Below are 16,376 nucleotides of genomic sequence, written 5' to 3'. Positions count from 1 at the left end.
CCGGGCCAGCCAGGCGGCGCTCAGTTCTGGAATCCCCTCCTGCCTCAGTTTCCCCAAGTCCCTGGTAAGATTCTCCGCTAGTTCCACCCGTCGGTAACGCAAACCCTGGAACTCATGGTAAACTGAGGCACTCGAACCGCAGAGGAGCTCCGCCTCCCAAGAGACATTTAATCCGGGGGGATTTACAGGAAACTTCTAAATTAAGGGCAGCGGCTGCCGCAGCTGAAGGGGGGGCACACGGTTCCCTGCGCCCAGGCAGCTGCGGTGAGCTAACGCCCCGAAATAGCCCCAGGGCCCCCTGCCGCAGCTGCCACTGGACTCGGCTGTCACTCAGAGGAAGCGTGGAGCCCCCAGCCCGAGGGTCTTCTCCCCTCCGCAGCCCCAGGGCTTCTCCAGCCCACCGTCCCAGCTGCTTTCCCTTCCGACGGCTCCGGAGAGGCGGAGCTCCAGCGGGGGCGGTGCCCGGGGGGTGGGCACAGGGGGCGGCCGCGCCCCCCGGCCCCGCGGTGCTTCTGCCCCTACAAGGTTCGGGCCGCGGTGGGGGAGGGTCCCGGTCCCCGGCTCCGCCCGGTCCCTCCCCGCCTTTTAGGCGCCCGCGCGGCTGGGACATCCCAGTCCGGCTTGGTCCTCCTTGCCCGCCGCCCGTGCCCCCGGTCCGCGCAGCCAGCCCAGTCCGCCTAGTCCGCACCGCCCGTCGGCCCGCCCCCCACCGCAGCCATGGACGCCATCAAGAAGAAGATGCAGATGCTAAAGCTGGACAAGGAGAATGCCATAGACCGCGCCGAGCAGGCCGAGGCCGACAAGAAGCAAGCTGAGGACCGCTGCAAGCAGGTGGGGGACCCTGGGCCCAGTGCAGCCCCCTTTCTTCCCTTCCCACTCCCTCTCCTCCCAGGATGGGGCGACCCCTGTCCTGTGTCCCCTAGCCTAAGGCCTGCTGTCCAAGGCTGGAGATCTCCAGGGGCCACCCGGTGTGGGGGTCCAGGCCTTCACAGTATGTATCCCAGAGCCCTAGCCAGAGTCACCTCCAACTCGCCCACCATAGCCTGGTGAGAACCCCCATTTCCACTCCTGCCTTTGCAGGGCTCCCTGGGGCTTGAAGCTTTCTCTCCACCCCTACCAGGTGCCCCCAACATCCCTGACTGTACTGTCCCTCCTCTCCTGTCCCTCTTCCTCCCCACCAACCTCCAAATATAACTTGCCACCACCACCATAGCCACCCCTGCCCCCTTCCTGGGCCTGGGCCCCCTCCCAGACCTGGCTGACTGAGCCCCCTGTGTCCCAGCTCGAGGAGGAGCAGCAGGCCCTCCAGAAGAAGCTAAAGGGGACTGAAGACGAAGTGGAAAAGTATTCTGAATCAGTAAAGGATGCCCAGGAGAAACTGGAGCAGGCCGAGAAGAAGGCCACCGACGTGAGTGTGGGCCTGGGGGCCACAGGGGGAGTTCGTGCACTGAGGAGGGACCCCGGGCATGGGCACAAGGCAAGAAGGGCACCTAGATTTCCCCAGCACCCAGGACGGAAATGGTTTCCTCAGAGGAACCTGTGCTTGGGCAAGCTTGCACAAAGAAACCCAAACAGTGGATAAATCAAAACCACCTACCACTTCCCCCTGAGGATTTAGCCTTGTAATTCTGTTTGGTTCCAGCTCTTAGAATGTACAGTGATCAAGCAGTGAGTCATCGTGGGGGTGGGTGGTATAAGAATTTGCCATCAACCTCAATCCTCCGGCTGAAAATGGAGAGGAGACTGCAGCTACATTTGTGGGGTGTGTAGGGGGTGTGGATATGAGGTGCTGGTGGGCTGGAGAAGGGGAGAAGAATCCTAACATGGGACCCTAACTTGGGTTACACTCCTGAGGGGCCTTTAGAAATTCCTGGCCTTGACTCCTGGCTCCAGCAGCCATGTTGAGCACTGGGGCCCCAGCTCAGGTTGTAATGGCTTCTCATTTACCCTCATTAAACTATCAGCCTCTAGACCATGCCAGGCCACAGGGCAGAGGGACAGGGTCGCAAATGCCAAGCAAGACAGCCACCTTGGCAGGTGTACTCACTCCCTACCCCTAGCTAGACTTCTCCACTTCCTGCCATTCCTAACCCCCACCTTGAGATAGGAGAATTGCCATATGAGTTTGGACACAGTATTTTCACCATTCTCTGCCTCAGTTTCCCCATTTTTCTTCTGCCCAGGATTGCTTTAAGATTAAGATGAGCCTCCAGTTTGGGGTCTGTAGGGGGACTGGCAAAAAGCATGGTCTGAAACACTAGAGGTCTGAAACACTAGTCACCATGTTGACTGTTCCCCATGTTCCCCACCCCCACCACCAAGGTTGGGCTTCTCTGACCTCCTGTCTGGTATTGGTTCTCCACCAGTCCTGGCACTTGGGAGGGAACTGACCTGCAGCTGCTAGGGAAGACGACCCTGGGCATCTGACACTCTATAAATAACCAAGGCCCAGTGCAGCTGGAGGTGGGACTGGAAACCTAAGGAGCTGGGTGGGGGCAGGAGAGGAGGGGGTGGAATAGGACCATGCTAGGGAAGCAGGGCAGCCATGCCAGGACTAGCTAGGAAATGCTGCCCAAACTTGTGTGACCTTGAACACAGCAGTTAACTTACACAGTGCCTCAGTTTCTCCCTCTTCTCTTGCCTCCCAGGCATCCGATAGGGACAGTAGTGCCTGCCCTGTGGTTAGAGAGCAGCACTTATAAACAAAGAGCACTTGAGGAGCAAGAAAGGGCAACCACACCAAAGGTCAGTCCTGGAAGGAGGACCCCAGGACTTCTTAGACTTTCTGGAGTCATCCCATCACACCACCACCACAAAGAAGGTTTTCCTTTTACAGAGTCTCATCTCTCTCTAGAGTAGTCCTCCAGTGTCCCCTAGAGTCATTCCTCCCAACCCCCAATGCTGTCCCCAGAATCCTTCCACACTGAGTCATCCGGCACTGTGCCTGCCATGGGCTTTTTTCATTCTAGGTGGCCAAGCTCCAGGTGCCTTCAGCACCTGGACAAGTTACTATCTACATTCTATATATGGAGCTGTGTTCACCCTGCCCTACAGTACAACCCAAGACCTGCTCTCTACCCACTGTGTCCCAGAGCTGCCACCTTTCTTTATCAGTTTCTGTTCCTCTACACTGGTCCTTTCTCCTTCGATCCTTAAATCTCAGGGTCCAGGAGTCTTTGAGGGAGATACAGGGACAATCTAACATTTATGGAGTGCTGACTGTAAGCAATGTGTTAAAGTGCTTTCTTTATATTATTTTACTTTTTCTCAAATTTAGTGTATCATCAGAATCACTTGGGAACTTAAACAAAAAAAAGGAAAAAAAAAGATGCCCATGTCCCCTCCCTGGAGATCCATCCCACTTCAGTGGATCTAGCATGGAGCTAGAGGACGGTTTGGTTTTATAAGCCTCCCAGATGGTCCTGTTGATTAATTGCATTATCTCGGAATAGCCCGATGAAGGAGGAACTATTATTGGCAGCTCCGATTTATAAAGGAGGAAACTGAGGCTTAGAGAGGCTAAACAAGTTGCACGAGGTCACACAAGTGTTAAGCAGTGAGCTGTGCCTCAAAGACAACAGCAGTCTGACTCAGAGCTGATGCTCTTAATACCAAACCTCTTGGCATCTCTTATTTTCATGCCTTAGGGCCCTTCTTGCCCTGCTCTGTCTCATTTTCTTAAGGTAACGTCAGTTTTCATGGACCTTCACAGAGTCTGAGTATCTGTCACTCACACTGCCCCTGCCCCGCCCCCAGCTGCCTCCCGGCCTTGGCTACAGCCACATGTTTGGTGGGCCTCTTGGGCCGCTTGTTGGGAGTCTGCCTGGCAGCTGGTGACGTCATATAGTTTGCTTTTGTGATTGGCTATTCTTGGCCTCGGTGAGGTCTGGTTGGCCTAAATCCTCCCAGCTGCCTTACCTGGGCCAGGCTCTGCTGTGGAGGAATCAGGGCTGCCTCAGACTTGAGGACAGAGGGACCTACAAGCAGATAATCATCAGGAGGCTATGCACAGTGCCAGAAGAGAGGAGTGGAGCTTGTCCAGAAATGGATGTTTTTGGCTGGAGCAGAGTCTGGGCAAAAGATGGTGGGTTAAGAGAAAAAGACAGGCTGGAAGTTTGGAAGCCTAGATTCTTTCTAAGAACCTTCCCAACCTCTGAAGCCTCTCTGATCTCCATCCAAGGCGGACAAAGCCTTTCTGACCTCTGACCTCTGACCCACAGGCTGAGGCAGATGTGGCCTCCCTGAACCGCCGCATTCAGCTGGTAGAGGAGGAGCTGGACCGGGCGCAGGAGCGCCTGGCCACAGCCCTGCAAAAGCTGGAGGAGGCTGAGAAGGCAGCTGATGAGAGTGAAAGGTGGGCAGGGCGGGCCCTCAGGGCTGGACCAGGGAGAGGGGAGGGAGCCTGCCTCTGCTGGTCCTGACCCGCCCGCGCCCCTCTCTCTGCCCCTCAGAGGAATGAAGGTCATTGAGAACCGGGCCATGAAGGACGAGGAAAAGATGGAGCTGCAGGAGATGCAGCTGAAGGAGGCCAAGCACATCGCTGAGGACTCAGACCGCAAATATGAGGAGGTGACAGCCCTGTCCTGTTTCCTTCTCACTCCCAAACCCCAGATACCCCCAGTCGTTCACCACTGATCTAGTCCTTCTCCCCCCGACCCCACCCCAGGTGGCCAGGAAGCTGGTGATCCTGGAAGGTGAGCTGGAGCGCTCAGAAGAGAGAGCTGAGGTGGCTGAGAGGTAAGGATAGCCCGGATGGCTGAGCCAGTGGCTCTGGGGCATTCTGCATGGTGGGGGAGTGGGGTAGGGGGGCAGTTTCCCAGGCTCGGGGCCACAGGGACAGATCCTGTCCTCTGACCTCCTCCCGCTGCCCCCAGCCGAGCCAGGCAGCTAGAGGAAGAACTTCGAACCATGGATCAGGCCCTCAAGTCCCTGGTGGCCTCAGAGGAGGAGGTAGTGGCCTTGCTGGGCAATGGCAGCTTCTCTCAGATCATCTTCCCCCCTCCTCTCAGGCTGCTCTTTCCTGCCTGCTAGGGGCGGGAAGAGCCTGGGGCTTCTGGACTCTGCCTGCTGTCACTCTCACATCTCTGCTCTTTTCTTCTCTCCTCCACCCCCACCCCCACTGTGCCATCTCTACTGTCTCACCCCACTGTGCCCTCACACCCTACCCACCCTGCCACGCACCCCCTGCAGTAAATGTGGGGACCTAGAGGAGGAGCTGAAAATTGTTACCAACAACTTGAAATCCCTGGAGGCCCAAGCAGACAAGGTAGAGGGGTGTAGAGGGGCAGTGAGATTGGGGGTCCTGCAGGGGAGGTGATGGGCTCAGGCAGGGAGGAAGTGGGTGTTCAATGGAGAAAAGGTCATGAGTAGCTTACGGGGCTCACTGGAGAAACGAAGGACTTATGGAGGCCATATACTGATGGTGTGTGTATATCCCTAAAAGTATTCCACCAAAGAGGATAAATATGAAGAGGAGATCAAACTGCTGGAGGAGAAGCTGAAGGAGGTAAGAGTCCCCTTTCGATTCCCAGCCTCTGTCAAGCCACCCTATTCCTGCTAGAGACTTCCTGTGGCAGGGAATTGGGGCATAGAGATGGGAGATGGGGTTGACTTAGGTAATGGTCTCTGGGAGGGCCTAATTTCCTGCCATCCCCCCATCCTTCCTTTATCCCCAGGCTGAGACCCGAGCAGAGTTTGCTGAAAGGTCTGTGGCAAAGTTGGAGAAAACCATCGATGACCTGGAAGGTAAAAAAGGATACTCCCTCTTTAAGCCTTTTTAGCAGATCAACACCCCTGTGATAATAATGCTGTCCCTCATCTTCACATCCCGTCCCATCAGCCACCACGGAACTAGGGTTGCCCCCTCCCCACCGCAATTCGAGGAGTTGTCATTGGCTATGGCACATCAACTCCAGTGCTTCTCACACCTTAACACATGTGAGAATCCCCTGGAGAGTTTTTAAAACACAGATACCTGGGCCTTACTCCGAAGTGCTTGCTGACCTTGGACTTCCTGTTAATGCTTGCCTGCTGCTCCGCAGATTTGAGGAGCCCAGATCTAGACAATTTGATCTCCAAGCGCAACTCAATAGAGCTCTATCACAGAGGCTGTTGAAAAGAGAGCTATTTGAATTAACATCTAGGTTCACATAATGACATTAACAGAAAATACTATTTTAAGCTAGATTTGGTGGAAAAAAAAAATGTCCTGGTATTTGTTATTGCTATTCTGTGACTATTTCTCGCTATTTTCAACAATATTGTGCCTAAAATTGTCTTTCTTTTTTCTCCTATGATAACCCTTGCTTCTGGGCTTCGCGGGCAGGCCCCAATTCTATTTCTTTAGGACTTCAGACCTTTCTGTCTCACAAGCACCCTCTCCCCTTCCCCTGAAGGAAGCATCCCTACTTATCCAGAGCCCTGTGCCCCCAGGTCCCAGGGGTGGGGCAGGAGCCCCTGGGGAAGAACCAGTTTGGAGGCCAGAGAAGGACAAAAGAGATAGGCATGCAGAGAGGGGAGGAGGGGGGCTGTGCTCTGGCCCATCTCTCTCACTGTCCTTGTGCATGTCTCTCTGATTTCTTCTTCTCTTTCCATTGCCCTCTCTCCTTCCTTTCCTTCCATTCCCTCTCCCCACACTCCCACCTGGCCCCCTTCCCTCTGGACCCCCCAGACGAAGTCTATGCACAGAAGATGAAGTACAAGGCCATCAGCGAGGAGCTGGACAACGCACTCAATGACATCACCTCCCTCTGAGCCCCACACCACTGTGGTCTCCTCAGCCCCCTTCTCTCCTCTCCTTTCTGTTCCCTCTCTGGGGAGGGGAGCAGGCAGGAAGAGCAAAAATCGTTGACGTTGCACAGTCAGGCTTGGTGCAGCCTAGGGAGAGCCCCTATCACATCTACTGCCACCCTGGCACTTGCTTCATCCTATCCATCACTTCCCCCTCAACGGCTGGCATCACCTCTCTCTGCTGCTTAATAAATTCTCAATTTGGTCTCCATGCTGTTTTCCTGCCCTCCAGAGAGCACTGCCATCACCCCCATGGAGCACTAGTTCACTCTTGAGAACCCTGGCTCTTACAGACACCCCCAATAATGTGACCCCCTCCCCACTGAGCTCTCTCACAAGCACCGTGGCCCACACCAATATCCCCTCCCTGCACTCTGCCTCTCGCTGCTGCATGTGGGCATGTGTGACCCCCCATCAAGCACCGCAACCCCCACTGGTGCCTCTGAGACTTGCCCTTCTGCAGACCCCAGGCCTGTCACTGACCTTGGAGCACTTAGCTGGGTTTCCAGGAGTTAATGGAATGCTGGGAAGGGAAGTGGGAGGAGGGGCAGGGGAGGTACAAGAAGGGTGCGAAAGGTCTGGGATGAAGTTCGGAAAAACGTTGGATGCCAGCAATATGGGGCTTTCACTGCAGCTGCAGGTCTGTTTCTGCCTCATGTCTGTCTATCTGTCCAGCCCTCCCTTTCCTGGCTCAGTCTTTGTCTCTGTTTCCAAGTTTCTTAAACCTTATAAGAAGACCAAATTAGTTTATGACTCAGGCTTCCCATCCCACCTCCCTGGTCCCTGCCCCCACCCAGAGGCCCTGACGGAGGTGCCCGGTGTCTGTCCTGTTCCCTTTGTCCTGGTCAACCCATCCATTTGCCCCTGCCTTGGGGCCCTCAGAGCCCTGAGTCCTTGCCTCCCTGTGTCTCCATGTCTGTCACCTCCCCCATGTCTCCCCTTCATGCTCCCCCTCGTGCCTCCCTCCCCCTCCTCACGTGCTGCTTCCCCTCACAGAGACCTTGGCCAGTGCCAAGGAGGAGAACGTGGAGATTCACCAGACCCTGGACCAGACCCTGCTGGAACTCAACAACCTGTGAGGGCTGACCTTGCCCCAGTCAGGCCATAGTGGCCGCCCCAAACCCAATAAAACTGACATTACCAGCATTGCAGGGGCCCATAAGCCTTTTTGTGTGTGTGTGGTGGGGGGGGGGGGGTGTGTGTGATGGCGGGTGGCTTTCCAAAATGGAGAGGGCTGAGAGTGTGTCTGACAGAAGCGGTGGAGTCGGGAGGACCCTGAATGAGCAGGGCCTGGGCCGAGGCTCTGGGAGATCCCCCTCTCAGCTGCGGGAGGGGACACCTTCCTCAATGGCGGCCATGGGTGGGGGGAGTACACAGGGCTTATCAAAGAGGGGTTGTGAAGAGGCTATGTGAAGCAGAGACGCCCAGTAGGGCCAGGGAGATGCTTAACCCTGCAGGGCGAAGAGCTGCCATCAGTGGCTCTGTCCTATTCCAGCAGGCAGCTGTGTCAGGCAATACATTCTGAAGGCAAGACTGCAAAGAGCTACAGATTTTACTTGTGCAGGGTGAAAAGCCCGAAAGCTTCAGCCTCAAGGTGATTCTAAGCATGGAGGCTGTAGCCTCCCTACCCCCAACACACACACCCTGCTCACATGCACTCCTTTCGCACACTATCCACCCACGTGCACACACACATACACACACATGGCCTTTCCAATAGTATATCGGTCATTTCTGTCCCCTTCCTGATAATATCTGTGACAGGCAGAATTATGTCCTTTCCCAAAGATATCCTCATCCTAACCCCCAGAACCTGTGACCTTGTTACCTTATGTCGCAAAAAGGAATTTGCAGGTGTGACTAAATTAAAGATTTTGAGATTGGGAGGTTATCCCAGATTATATAGGTGAGCCCCATGTGATCATGAGTCCTTAATGGAGGGAGGCAAGGTCAGAGGTGGTAGTGGGAGCTGGGACAAGAGAAGCAAGAGGCTGGAGCCCTGCGAGGAGGGGGCCATGAGCCAGCAATGCAGGCAGCCTCCAGAAACTGAAAAAGGCAGGTAAACAAGATTCTCCCCTCAGAGCCTCCAGAAGGAACCAACCCTGCCCAAACCTTGCCGTTAGCCCTGTAAGACTCATTTTAGACTCCAGAGCCCCAGACTAAGACAGTAGATTTGTGTTGCTTTCAGCCACTAAGTTTGCATACTCAGTGCAGCAGTAGGAAACCAAGACACCATCCTTCTGATTTGAGGAACAAAGGCACCTTCCACACATTTTATTAAAAAACATTTATTTTAAAAAATCTTTGGATGTTAAAAGGAAGTGGTGTAATAGGGGCAGGACAGGACAAAGTTTCCGACTCCCCCTCAGATTTCCCTAGCGGCTTCACTCTGCATTCTCCAAGTTGCAGGCCTCTAGGCTCTCATCTCCGTGACCTCTGCTGGGTGGTAGCTCGCGCTCCCTTTGGTTCCACTTCTGCGCCTACACAGCAGGGAGGCCTGATCAGAAAACCGGCCCAGCACGGCCCTCTGTGTTCTGGACACCACAGCTGGTGGGATGAAGGCAGAGGGTGCTGTCCCTTTGGGGAGGGTCAGTAGAATACCTTTGCTGCCTTCTCATTTGCACCAAAAAGGCAATGCTGGTGACTGCAAAGAGGATGCCGAAAACCAAGGCCAGGATGTCACCTGGGAGGGAGAGAGGAGAGAGATACCTCGGGGACTGAAGAGAGTCCATAGGGCTCACCCAAAGTCTGCTTCAGTGTGTCCCGCCTACCCCTGCCCAGAGTTCTCCAGCAACCATTAGTGCCTCAGTCTCCAGAAGAGGCAGTAAAGGGATGGGGGTGGATTCATAGGAAGGGAGGTAAGACTAAAAGCTAAGTAAAAGGGATTACTTGGGGAAGGGATGTTAGATTTTCAGAGCTTCATTCTGATCCTCCCTTGACCTGGGGAACTCCTCACCTTGATCTGACTCTGTATGGTATTAGGGTTGGAGGTTTGTTCTGCAGACAAGCAAAGGTGGTCCCGACTAGCCTCTGGGGTTGGGGGTGTCCCCCAGTATCAGAAGCAAAAGGAAGGGTACAGACTCACCAGCACCAAGGCAGGAGTTCAGGTGGACTGAAGAGAAAAAGGAGGCATTAGAGCTGGGGGGCTGGGACCACAGGCGACAGACACCAACACGAATGACGTATGAGAGGACGAGGGGCCTGTGACTGGGGGGACCCACCACGTGAGACATCAGGCAAACCTGTACCTGGCTCAGCCGTTGCAGGGCTGCTGTCCACTCCAGCATGGAAGGAGGCCTCAATTATTCGCCCGTTCAAAGGCTGTGTTGCCCGGAAGTTCAGCTGCAGCCGAGAGTCATCAGGCCCCCACAGGGTGCCAGAGAGGGTGCGGAGCTGCAGAGGGCAGGGGTCACAGGCCGACTCAAAGATGGCACCTCAGGGCTCCCCCACCATCTCGTCCTCCTCTCTCCTCCCTTACATGGCTTCTGGATCTCTGTAGGCTTCCTCTTCCTCCTCTCACCCTAGATTCCCTCCACATCCCCCCCATATCACCACCACCACCATCCCACGGCTCCACCTGCTTAGCACTCAGCCTCACTGTCTGGTTGAACACAGTCCAGGTGACCCCTTGGGCACAGGGGGGTGTGGTCAGAGACCCCTCATATTGGAAGTAGCGGCTGAGGTCGGAGGGCAGCAGTGCAGACGCATCCAGGCCTGGAACCCGAGTCTCCGAGCCTGTGGAGAGGACCTGTGCTGGGGTCCCAGTTAGATTGCTCCCCTTGAAGCTCTGGGGGTAGCAGTACAGTTTCCCTCTCAGAAGCTAAGCTAACTCAACTCCCTGGGACTACTTCTTCACTAAGCGTGGTCCCTTTCCCCTAACTCAGCACAAGACATAACTCAGAAGAAAGTAAAGGGCTTTGGGGGCAACTGGAAGAGGCATCACCAAGTGAGACAAGGGCTTCTCAGGTCTTCCTCCAGAGCCTTTCTCCTCCTTTGCATACTCTTATAACACATTTGGCAGCAGATTCAAGCCCAGAGTGGATTAAAAGGGAAAAGGGAGCTGAATAACTTGTAAATAAATATAAATAGTTCTAACTATAAATTACTATTAAAAAAACAGACACAAAAACTTGAAAAGTACAGCTCTCTAGTTTAACAAAACTTAAAAGGTCCAGTGGAGTAAATGAGATTGAAAATGACCCATACCAACAACAGTACTTAAAAGTTTAATATATCTGATGCTTTTGAAGGAGAAGTCGACAGTTCTCAGAAAAATTTTAGCTATCCAGACAACACCTGAAGTTCCAAACACTATTGTTTTTTTGTGTGGCTTAGTTTCAGTTTTAACCATAAAACCTATGGCTGGCAGTTTGCCTCTATTTGGCTGAATCGTTAGCAATATCATGCCTCAACGCCCTCCCACAAGGAGGGAACCCATTTCCACCTTCAGATACTGAGGCTCCCCAAGGACAATTCTATATAGACTTGGGTACTGAAGGCAGTGGCCAGTCTAACAAACTGACCTTCCTTGGCGATTTCTTCCATATGTGACAGCAACTGCTCATAGGCACTGTTTTCTTCTGGGCCCTCCTGGGAGATGACAGGGCAAGAGACTGCGTCTGGGGCCAAGGCTGGCTGCCTGAAGGTAAGGTGGGGTTCCCAGAGTCCTCCCCCATTCCTCAGCTCTGAGAATGCTGGGGGATCACAAAACCTTATGCGTTATTACTCACAGTGTGTTAATTTATTTTGCAAACTAACCAAACAAGCTTGGACTGGTTATCAATGACAAACTGGAGAGGGTGGAAGGAAGTGGGGGGGGGGGCACTTTACCAGACAGATACAAGTACCTCAATGACCCAGGCCTTAATAATTTTTCCATTCTCACTCATCGCTATCCCCATACAAACTCCATCATCCCACTATGGAAAACCATAACACACCTTTGTATTCATGTTACCTCTGCATTTACCTTAATATTCATGTTTGACTTTGGAGCAAGGTCCTGATTGCTATTTAGGGTGGAATTTCTGAGGCACGTCTCTGAACTTTGTGCTGTGAGCAGGCCCTAAGGAGTCAGCTAGGGAGTGAGCCACCCCTCCACTAGTTATTGTGTACATAGCCTTGACCATGATGCAAAGAGGCCTTACAATATTTTTTTTAATGGCATTTCATGAAGGGGAAATCTGGGGCCCAGTCTATTGCATTCTGCCATTCCCTGAACCGGCAGGGATTCTGAGTCTTTCCATCTACATCCCTCCCCTCTGTATAGAAGACGCCTCCTTTTCTTTCCCATTAGTGAAGGCTTCAAGCCTCTTTGGCTCTACTGTGTCATTTACCTATGTCTATCATGTTAGCCTCCCCCACTGGCTTTTGGCTCCTTAGGATCTGAATCCTTTCTGTGGCTCACAATGCCAAGCTCACAATGGGTGCTGAATGAATAACTAAAGCGTGAATGAGGATGATGGCCAGGGGTGGGGGTAAGCACGCTAGGATGGGGTCCCTGGGGGTGAGATATACAGTAGCATAGGGGCATGAGAAAGCCGGGAGTGAGGTTGCAGTTCAGGGCGGTTACCTGCAGAAAGGCGGCCAACACAGCCAAGCCTCCCGGGCGCCCCAAGGCCTCTTCAAATCTAGCAAATGCGGTGCTGAGGAGAACCACGTGGATCTGGAGAGGACACGCGGGTAGGAGTGGGCCAGTCGGACCCCGCCCCCCTTTGCCCCTACGCGGACAGCTCCCAGCTCACCTCCGCGGGGAAACGGTGGCCGCCGACCGTGTGCTCCGAGCCCGGGCGACCAGCAGCCCCCCAGTGCAGATGCAACTGCAGCGCCCGGTACTCCCGCCCGGGAGCCAGGGCCGTCTCCAGCCCGGGAAGCAGAGTCAGCTGCACTGCGGGGGAGGGGCAGGTGGATCGGCCCCAGCCGCGCGGGCGAAACCCACTCCCAAGCACCGCCCCAACGCCTCTCTTCCCCAGGCCCCACCTCTCACCTTCCCCAGACAGCCCCCACCCGGAGACCCCCTCACCGCTGTGGCCGTTGTTGCGCAGGCTCAGTTCTGGAAGCGGCGGAAGCTCAAAGCCCAGGAGTTCCAGGGGTCGCAGGGCAGGGGAAAAGGCGGTGAGCTCCGGGCGGATATCTACGGGGGACTGGAAGCGGCCAGCGCAGGCTGGGGACACCTGGGGCCAGGGCGGGCCGCCTGGGATAGGAGAGTATGATCAGAAAGTCTGGGGGCAAGGTCAAACACTTTTAGGGAACCGGAGTAGAAAAAGCGAGGAGGTGGGGTCGAGAGGCCTCGGAGCGGGAAAATATAAATCTGAAATGTGGAGCAGGACTGGCGGAGGAGGGTGCGGTGGGCGAAGCGCCCAGGGCCAGTGTCAGGGATGGTTGTGGGGGAGATCTGCAGAGCTGGGTGTCCAGAAGGGGTCTGCGCGGGGGTGGGGGTGGGGTGGCTCACCTCCGTAGCGCCAGTGACTGTGGCCATTCCCTGCATAAATGAGAAGGACGAAGAGGCCGACGTTCTAGCCCAATCCCTCCCCCGTGGCCGGAAGGAGGCCGTTTCCCCACCCGAGCACCGGTTCACAAACTCAGATGCCGTGCAGGGGCCTAACAGGTATCCCAAAAACCTGAAGTAGGGCCAAGTGTAAAGCACAATAAGACTTCAACCACGCTGAAATGTACACTTGAAAGCAGTTAAAATGGGAAATGTAATGTATGTTACCACAGTTAAGAACTTGGAAAAAAAAAAAAAAAGCATTTGCAAACAAGGAGGCAAAAGAAAAGGTTTGCAACCAATTGTAACACTAGAGCTAGGTGGGCCAAACAAAAATCTTGCTGGCCCTGGAGGTACCAGGTCTTCAGGTCTGTAAGGAGGGTGTGGGCCTCTGTCCCCGGGGCCCAAATGAGTAGACCTTCCTTCCTTTCTCTTTTCCTAATCCCTCCTCCCCACTCATCCCGCTGCCCTTCCCGATCTTCAACTCCTTTCCCTAAATTCCTTTCTGGCTTGGGAGTTAGGACACCGGATCTTCCACCTCCCATTTCCTTCTTCCTAGGTGGGGTTTCCTCTCCTGCAGACTGAGGATGAGGGGATCTCTCCATGCCCTTTCTGTCTTTCTCTGCCCCCACCCTCCTGGATCTTTCCTTTTCTCCTCTCACTTTTCCTTCTCTCCTCTCCCTCTCCACCTATTTTTTCTCTCTTTACACATTCCTCATTTCTTTCTCCTCTCCAGTCTCCCCCTTTCTCTTTTCCTGACCCTCCCAGCTCACCCCATTCCATCTGAGCTCCTTTTTCGCTTGGCCACCCAGCCCTCCCTAGCTCTGCGTGGAGGAGGGGTCTAGTGGTAAGGAATCCCCTGCCATTGGGAAAGGATGCTGTGGGAATGCAAGCTCCTCTCCCCCCAGGAATAGTCCTGGCCTGAGCTCCGTTATGGGGAGGGGAGGCGTGAACCTCCTGGATTTGGAGGGCTGGTGACCACTTACCTTTTTTTTCCCCATGGGCATTATTTTTTTGGCCTTCACTATCCCTGGGAGCCTCAACAGCGGGTAGATCCTCTAACCTTGGAGAGTCGTCTTCCCCTAGTTTTGGTGGATCCTTCTCTCCAAGTGGATCTTCTTCACTGGACAGATCCTCTTCACCCAGCGAATGCTCCTCGCCCAGTGGATCATCTTCCCCAGATGAATCTCCTCCCACTGCAGGAGCCCCCTGCATCTCTGGGAGGCTCTGGGGATGGGTGGGGACCAGGAGCAGCAGCAATAACAGCAGTTGCCCAGTGGGGCCCTGGGCAGGGGCTGGGGTCAACAGAGGGAGCCAGAGACTGGGGCCCAGGGGAGCCATGCGGCTGGCAATGGGGTGTCCCGGGACACGGTATGTACGGGCTGTACGTGCGTTGGAAATAGGAGCCGGGTGGGGGGAGGAGCAAGCCTGGAGGGGAGCAGGCTGACTCACAGAGTGCCCTTTTGTAGAGATGGAGCCAAAGTCCCGCGGGTTTATCTGGCCCCGTGCCCCCTCCCCAATACCAAAGCCTGGGTGGGGGTAGGGTAGAGGGCATGTATGCGTGCAGGCAGAAGGTTATCAGGGGCACCGGCTCGGCCTAGGATCCAAGGCACCACCTGGCACTATACAAGCTCTCCCTGGCACCACCCAGGTGCTTGCCAGCCAGCCTCAGCTAACTCTGGCCCATATCCCAGCCTCAGGCAGGGAAGGGGAAAGACAGGGAGCTGGAGCCCCCACGTCCTCTGGCTGAGAGGGAAGGCAGCGCATGCATACAACCCTGACCGAGCCAGGGAGCTGGCAAAGGGGCAATGCAGGCTGCTGGGGGAGCCTGAGGGTGAGTAGGTGGATCAGAGGCAAATCTGAAAATGAATGGAAGCTTGAGTATATGTATAAAAGGGACTCTGTTGGTTTTAAACTAAATTTATTTCTCATCATATTACTCCCCTGCTGAAAAACCTTCATTGGCTCCACACTGCTTACCAAATTACACCCATCATCTCCCTCTAGTTGACTTCCAAGTCCTTTCATAGTCTTACCCAAGATACCTCTCCACCTTATCTCCTATTATTTTCCCTCATCCTCCAGCCAAATCAAACTATTTTTTTTCCTCCAATCTTTTACCACCTTTGTTCATCTAGTTCTTGCTGCCTGGAAAATGCCATTCACTCTTGCATTCAACAAATATTTATTTCGCACCTACCAAATGCCAGGCTCTGGGCTATGGACTAGGGATACAGAATTAAATAAGACACAGTCCCTGCTCTTGAGGCGTTTACGGTCTAGTGGGGCCAAATATTTAGGAGAGAGAGAATAATTCTGCCTAAGAAGGTAAAACTGAAATAGGCAAAATTTGATGAGGGCCTTGAAGGAGAAGTAGCTGTTCAATTGGCAGAAGCAAAGGGGAAATAGTATTCTCAGCAGAGAGAACAGCATGAGCAAAGGCATGCGGTATTTGAGGAAGGGTTTCTGGGTGGTTCAGGTGTAGATTGCATGAGAGAGATGAATAGTGAAGACAGATGAAAAGGCAGGCAGTGCATGAGCAGGAGCTTGAACACCATGTGAGGGAGTTTGACTTTATCCAGTAAGCAGAGAGCAGACAAATATTTAGAGCAGGAGGGTGAGAGAATCCAGTTCTCATATTAGGTTGTGCTGAGGGCGGGAGTGGAGCACGGATTGGAGGGGAAGACTGAGTGTGAGGAAACGAAGTAGGTGAGCCAGAGGACCTCAGGAATGGGCTTGGGACTCCTCATCTGCTTGTTTATTCAACGGACATTTATTGAGCCCCCTCCAAACAGCCAGACACTGTTCCAGGTCCTGGGGATGCAGCGTTAAACTCGAGAACAGCTTCTACTGTTCTGTAGCTTAATTCTAGTAAGGCCCCTGCTGGTTTCAAAAACTGGAAGAGAATAAAGTCATCTCAGCTGGCCCATATCTAGGGCTAAAATTCAGGAGGTAGGGACCAATATGGTTGTATACGTTAATTAAATATATTGAAATGTTTCTAATTCTGTCGGTAGATAGTCGAGGCTCCCAGCCCTCAGGCTGCTCCCTGCTACCCCAGATCCTCCCTGGGTATCCTGCAGATCTCCTTACCCATCCT

The 16,376-nt window shown here is 54.0% G+C and overlaps 2 protein-coding genes across 5 annotated transcripts; one reads left to right on the top strand and one right to left on the bottom strand.

The window, feature by feature from the left end:
- The first annotated feature begins 210 nt into the window (after positions 1–210).
- Positions 211–7,935, top strand: TPM2 (tropomyosin 2). 4 transcript variants are annotated; one of them, XM_037798142.1, is made up of 9 exons: positions 211–831; positions 1,283–1,408; positions 4,221–4,354; positions 4,452–4,569; positions 4,667–4,737; positions 5,191–5,266; positions 5,444–5,506; positions 5,676–5,745; positions 6,671–7,779. In XM_037798142.1, the coding sequence occupies exons 1-9, from the start codon at positions 718–720 to the stop codon at positions 6,751–6,753; spliced, it is 855 nt and encodes a 284-aa protein (XP_037654070.1). In that variant the 5' UTR covers positions 211–717; the 3' UTR covers positions 6,754–7,779. The 4 variants fall into 4 exon arrangements, with proteins under 4 accessions (XP_037654070.1, XP_037654069.1, XP_037654068.1 ...); XM_037798141.1 differs by lacking the exon at positions 6,671–7,779 and adding an exon at positions 7,786–7,935 and having other exon boundaries at positions 497–831; XM_037798140.1 differs by lacking the exon at positions 5,191–5,266 and adding an exon at positions 4,875–4,950 and having other exon boundaries at positions 502–831.
- A 1,163-nt stretch (positions 7,936–9,098) lies between these two features.
- On the bottom strand, positions 9,099–14,617 carry CA9 (carbonic anhydrase 9). The gene is made up of 11 exons (XM_037797678.1): positions 14,263–14,617; positions 13,241–13,270; positions 12,812–12,982; positions 12,534–12,676; positions 12,362–12,454; positions 11,313–11,379; positions 10,367–10,524; positions 10,038–10,182; positions 9,875–9,901; positions 9,391–9,472; positions 9,099–9,263 (listed from the first exon to the last, which is right to left on the bottom strand). Exons 1-11 carry the CDS (start codon positions 14,615–14,617, stop codon positions 9,203–9,205), a joined length of 1,332 nt encoding a protein of 443 aa, XP_037653606.1. The 3' UTR covers positions 9,099–9,202.
- Between the last annotated feature and the right edge of the window lie 1,759 nt (positions 14,618–16,376).

Source organism: Choloepus didactylus, chromosome 10 (genome assembly GCF_015220235.1).
Source record: "Choloepus didactylus isolate mChoDid1 chromosome 10, mChoDid1.pri, whole genome shotgun sequence".
NCBI lineage: Eukaryota > Metazoa > Chordata > Mammalia > Pilosa > Megalonychidae > Choloepus > Choloepus didactylus.
The sequence above is the reverse complement of the archived record's forward strand: the minus strand, read 5'-3'. Positions and strand labels throughout refer to the sequence as shown.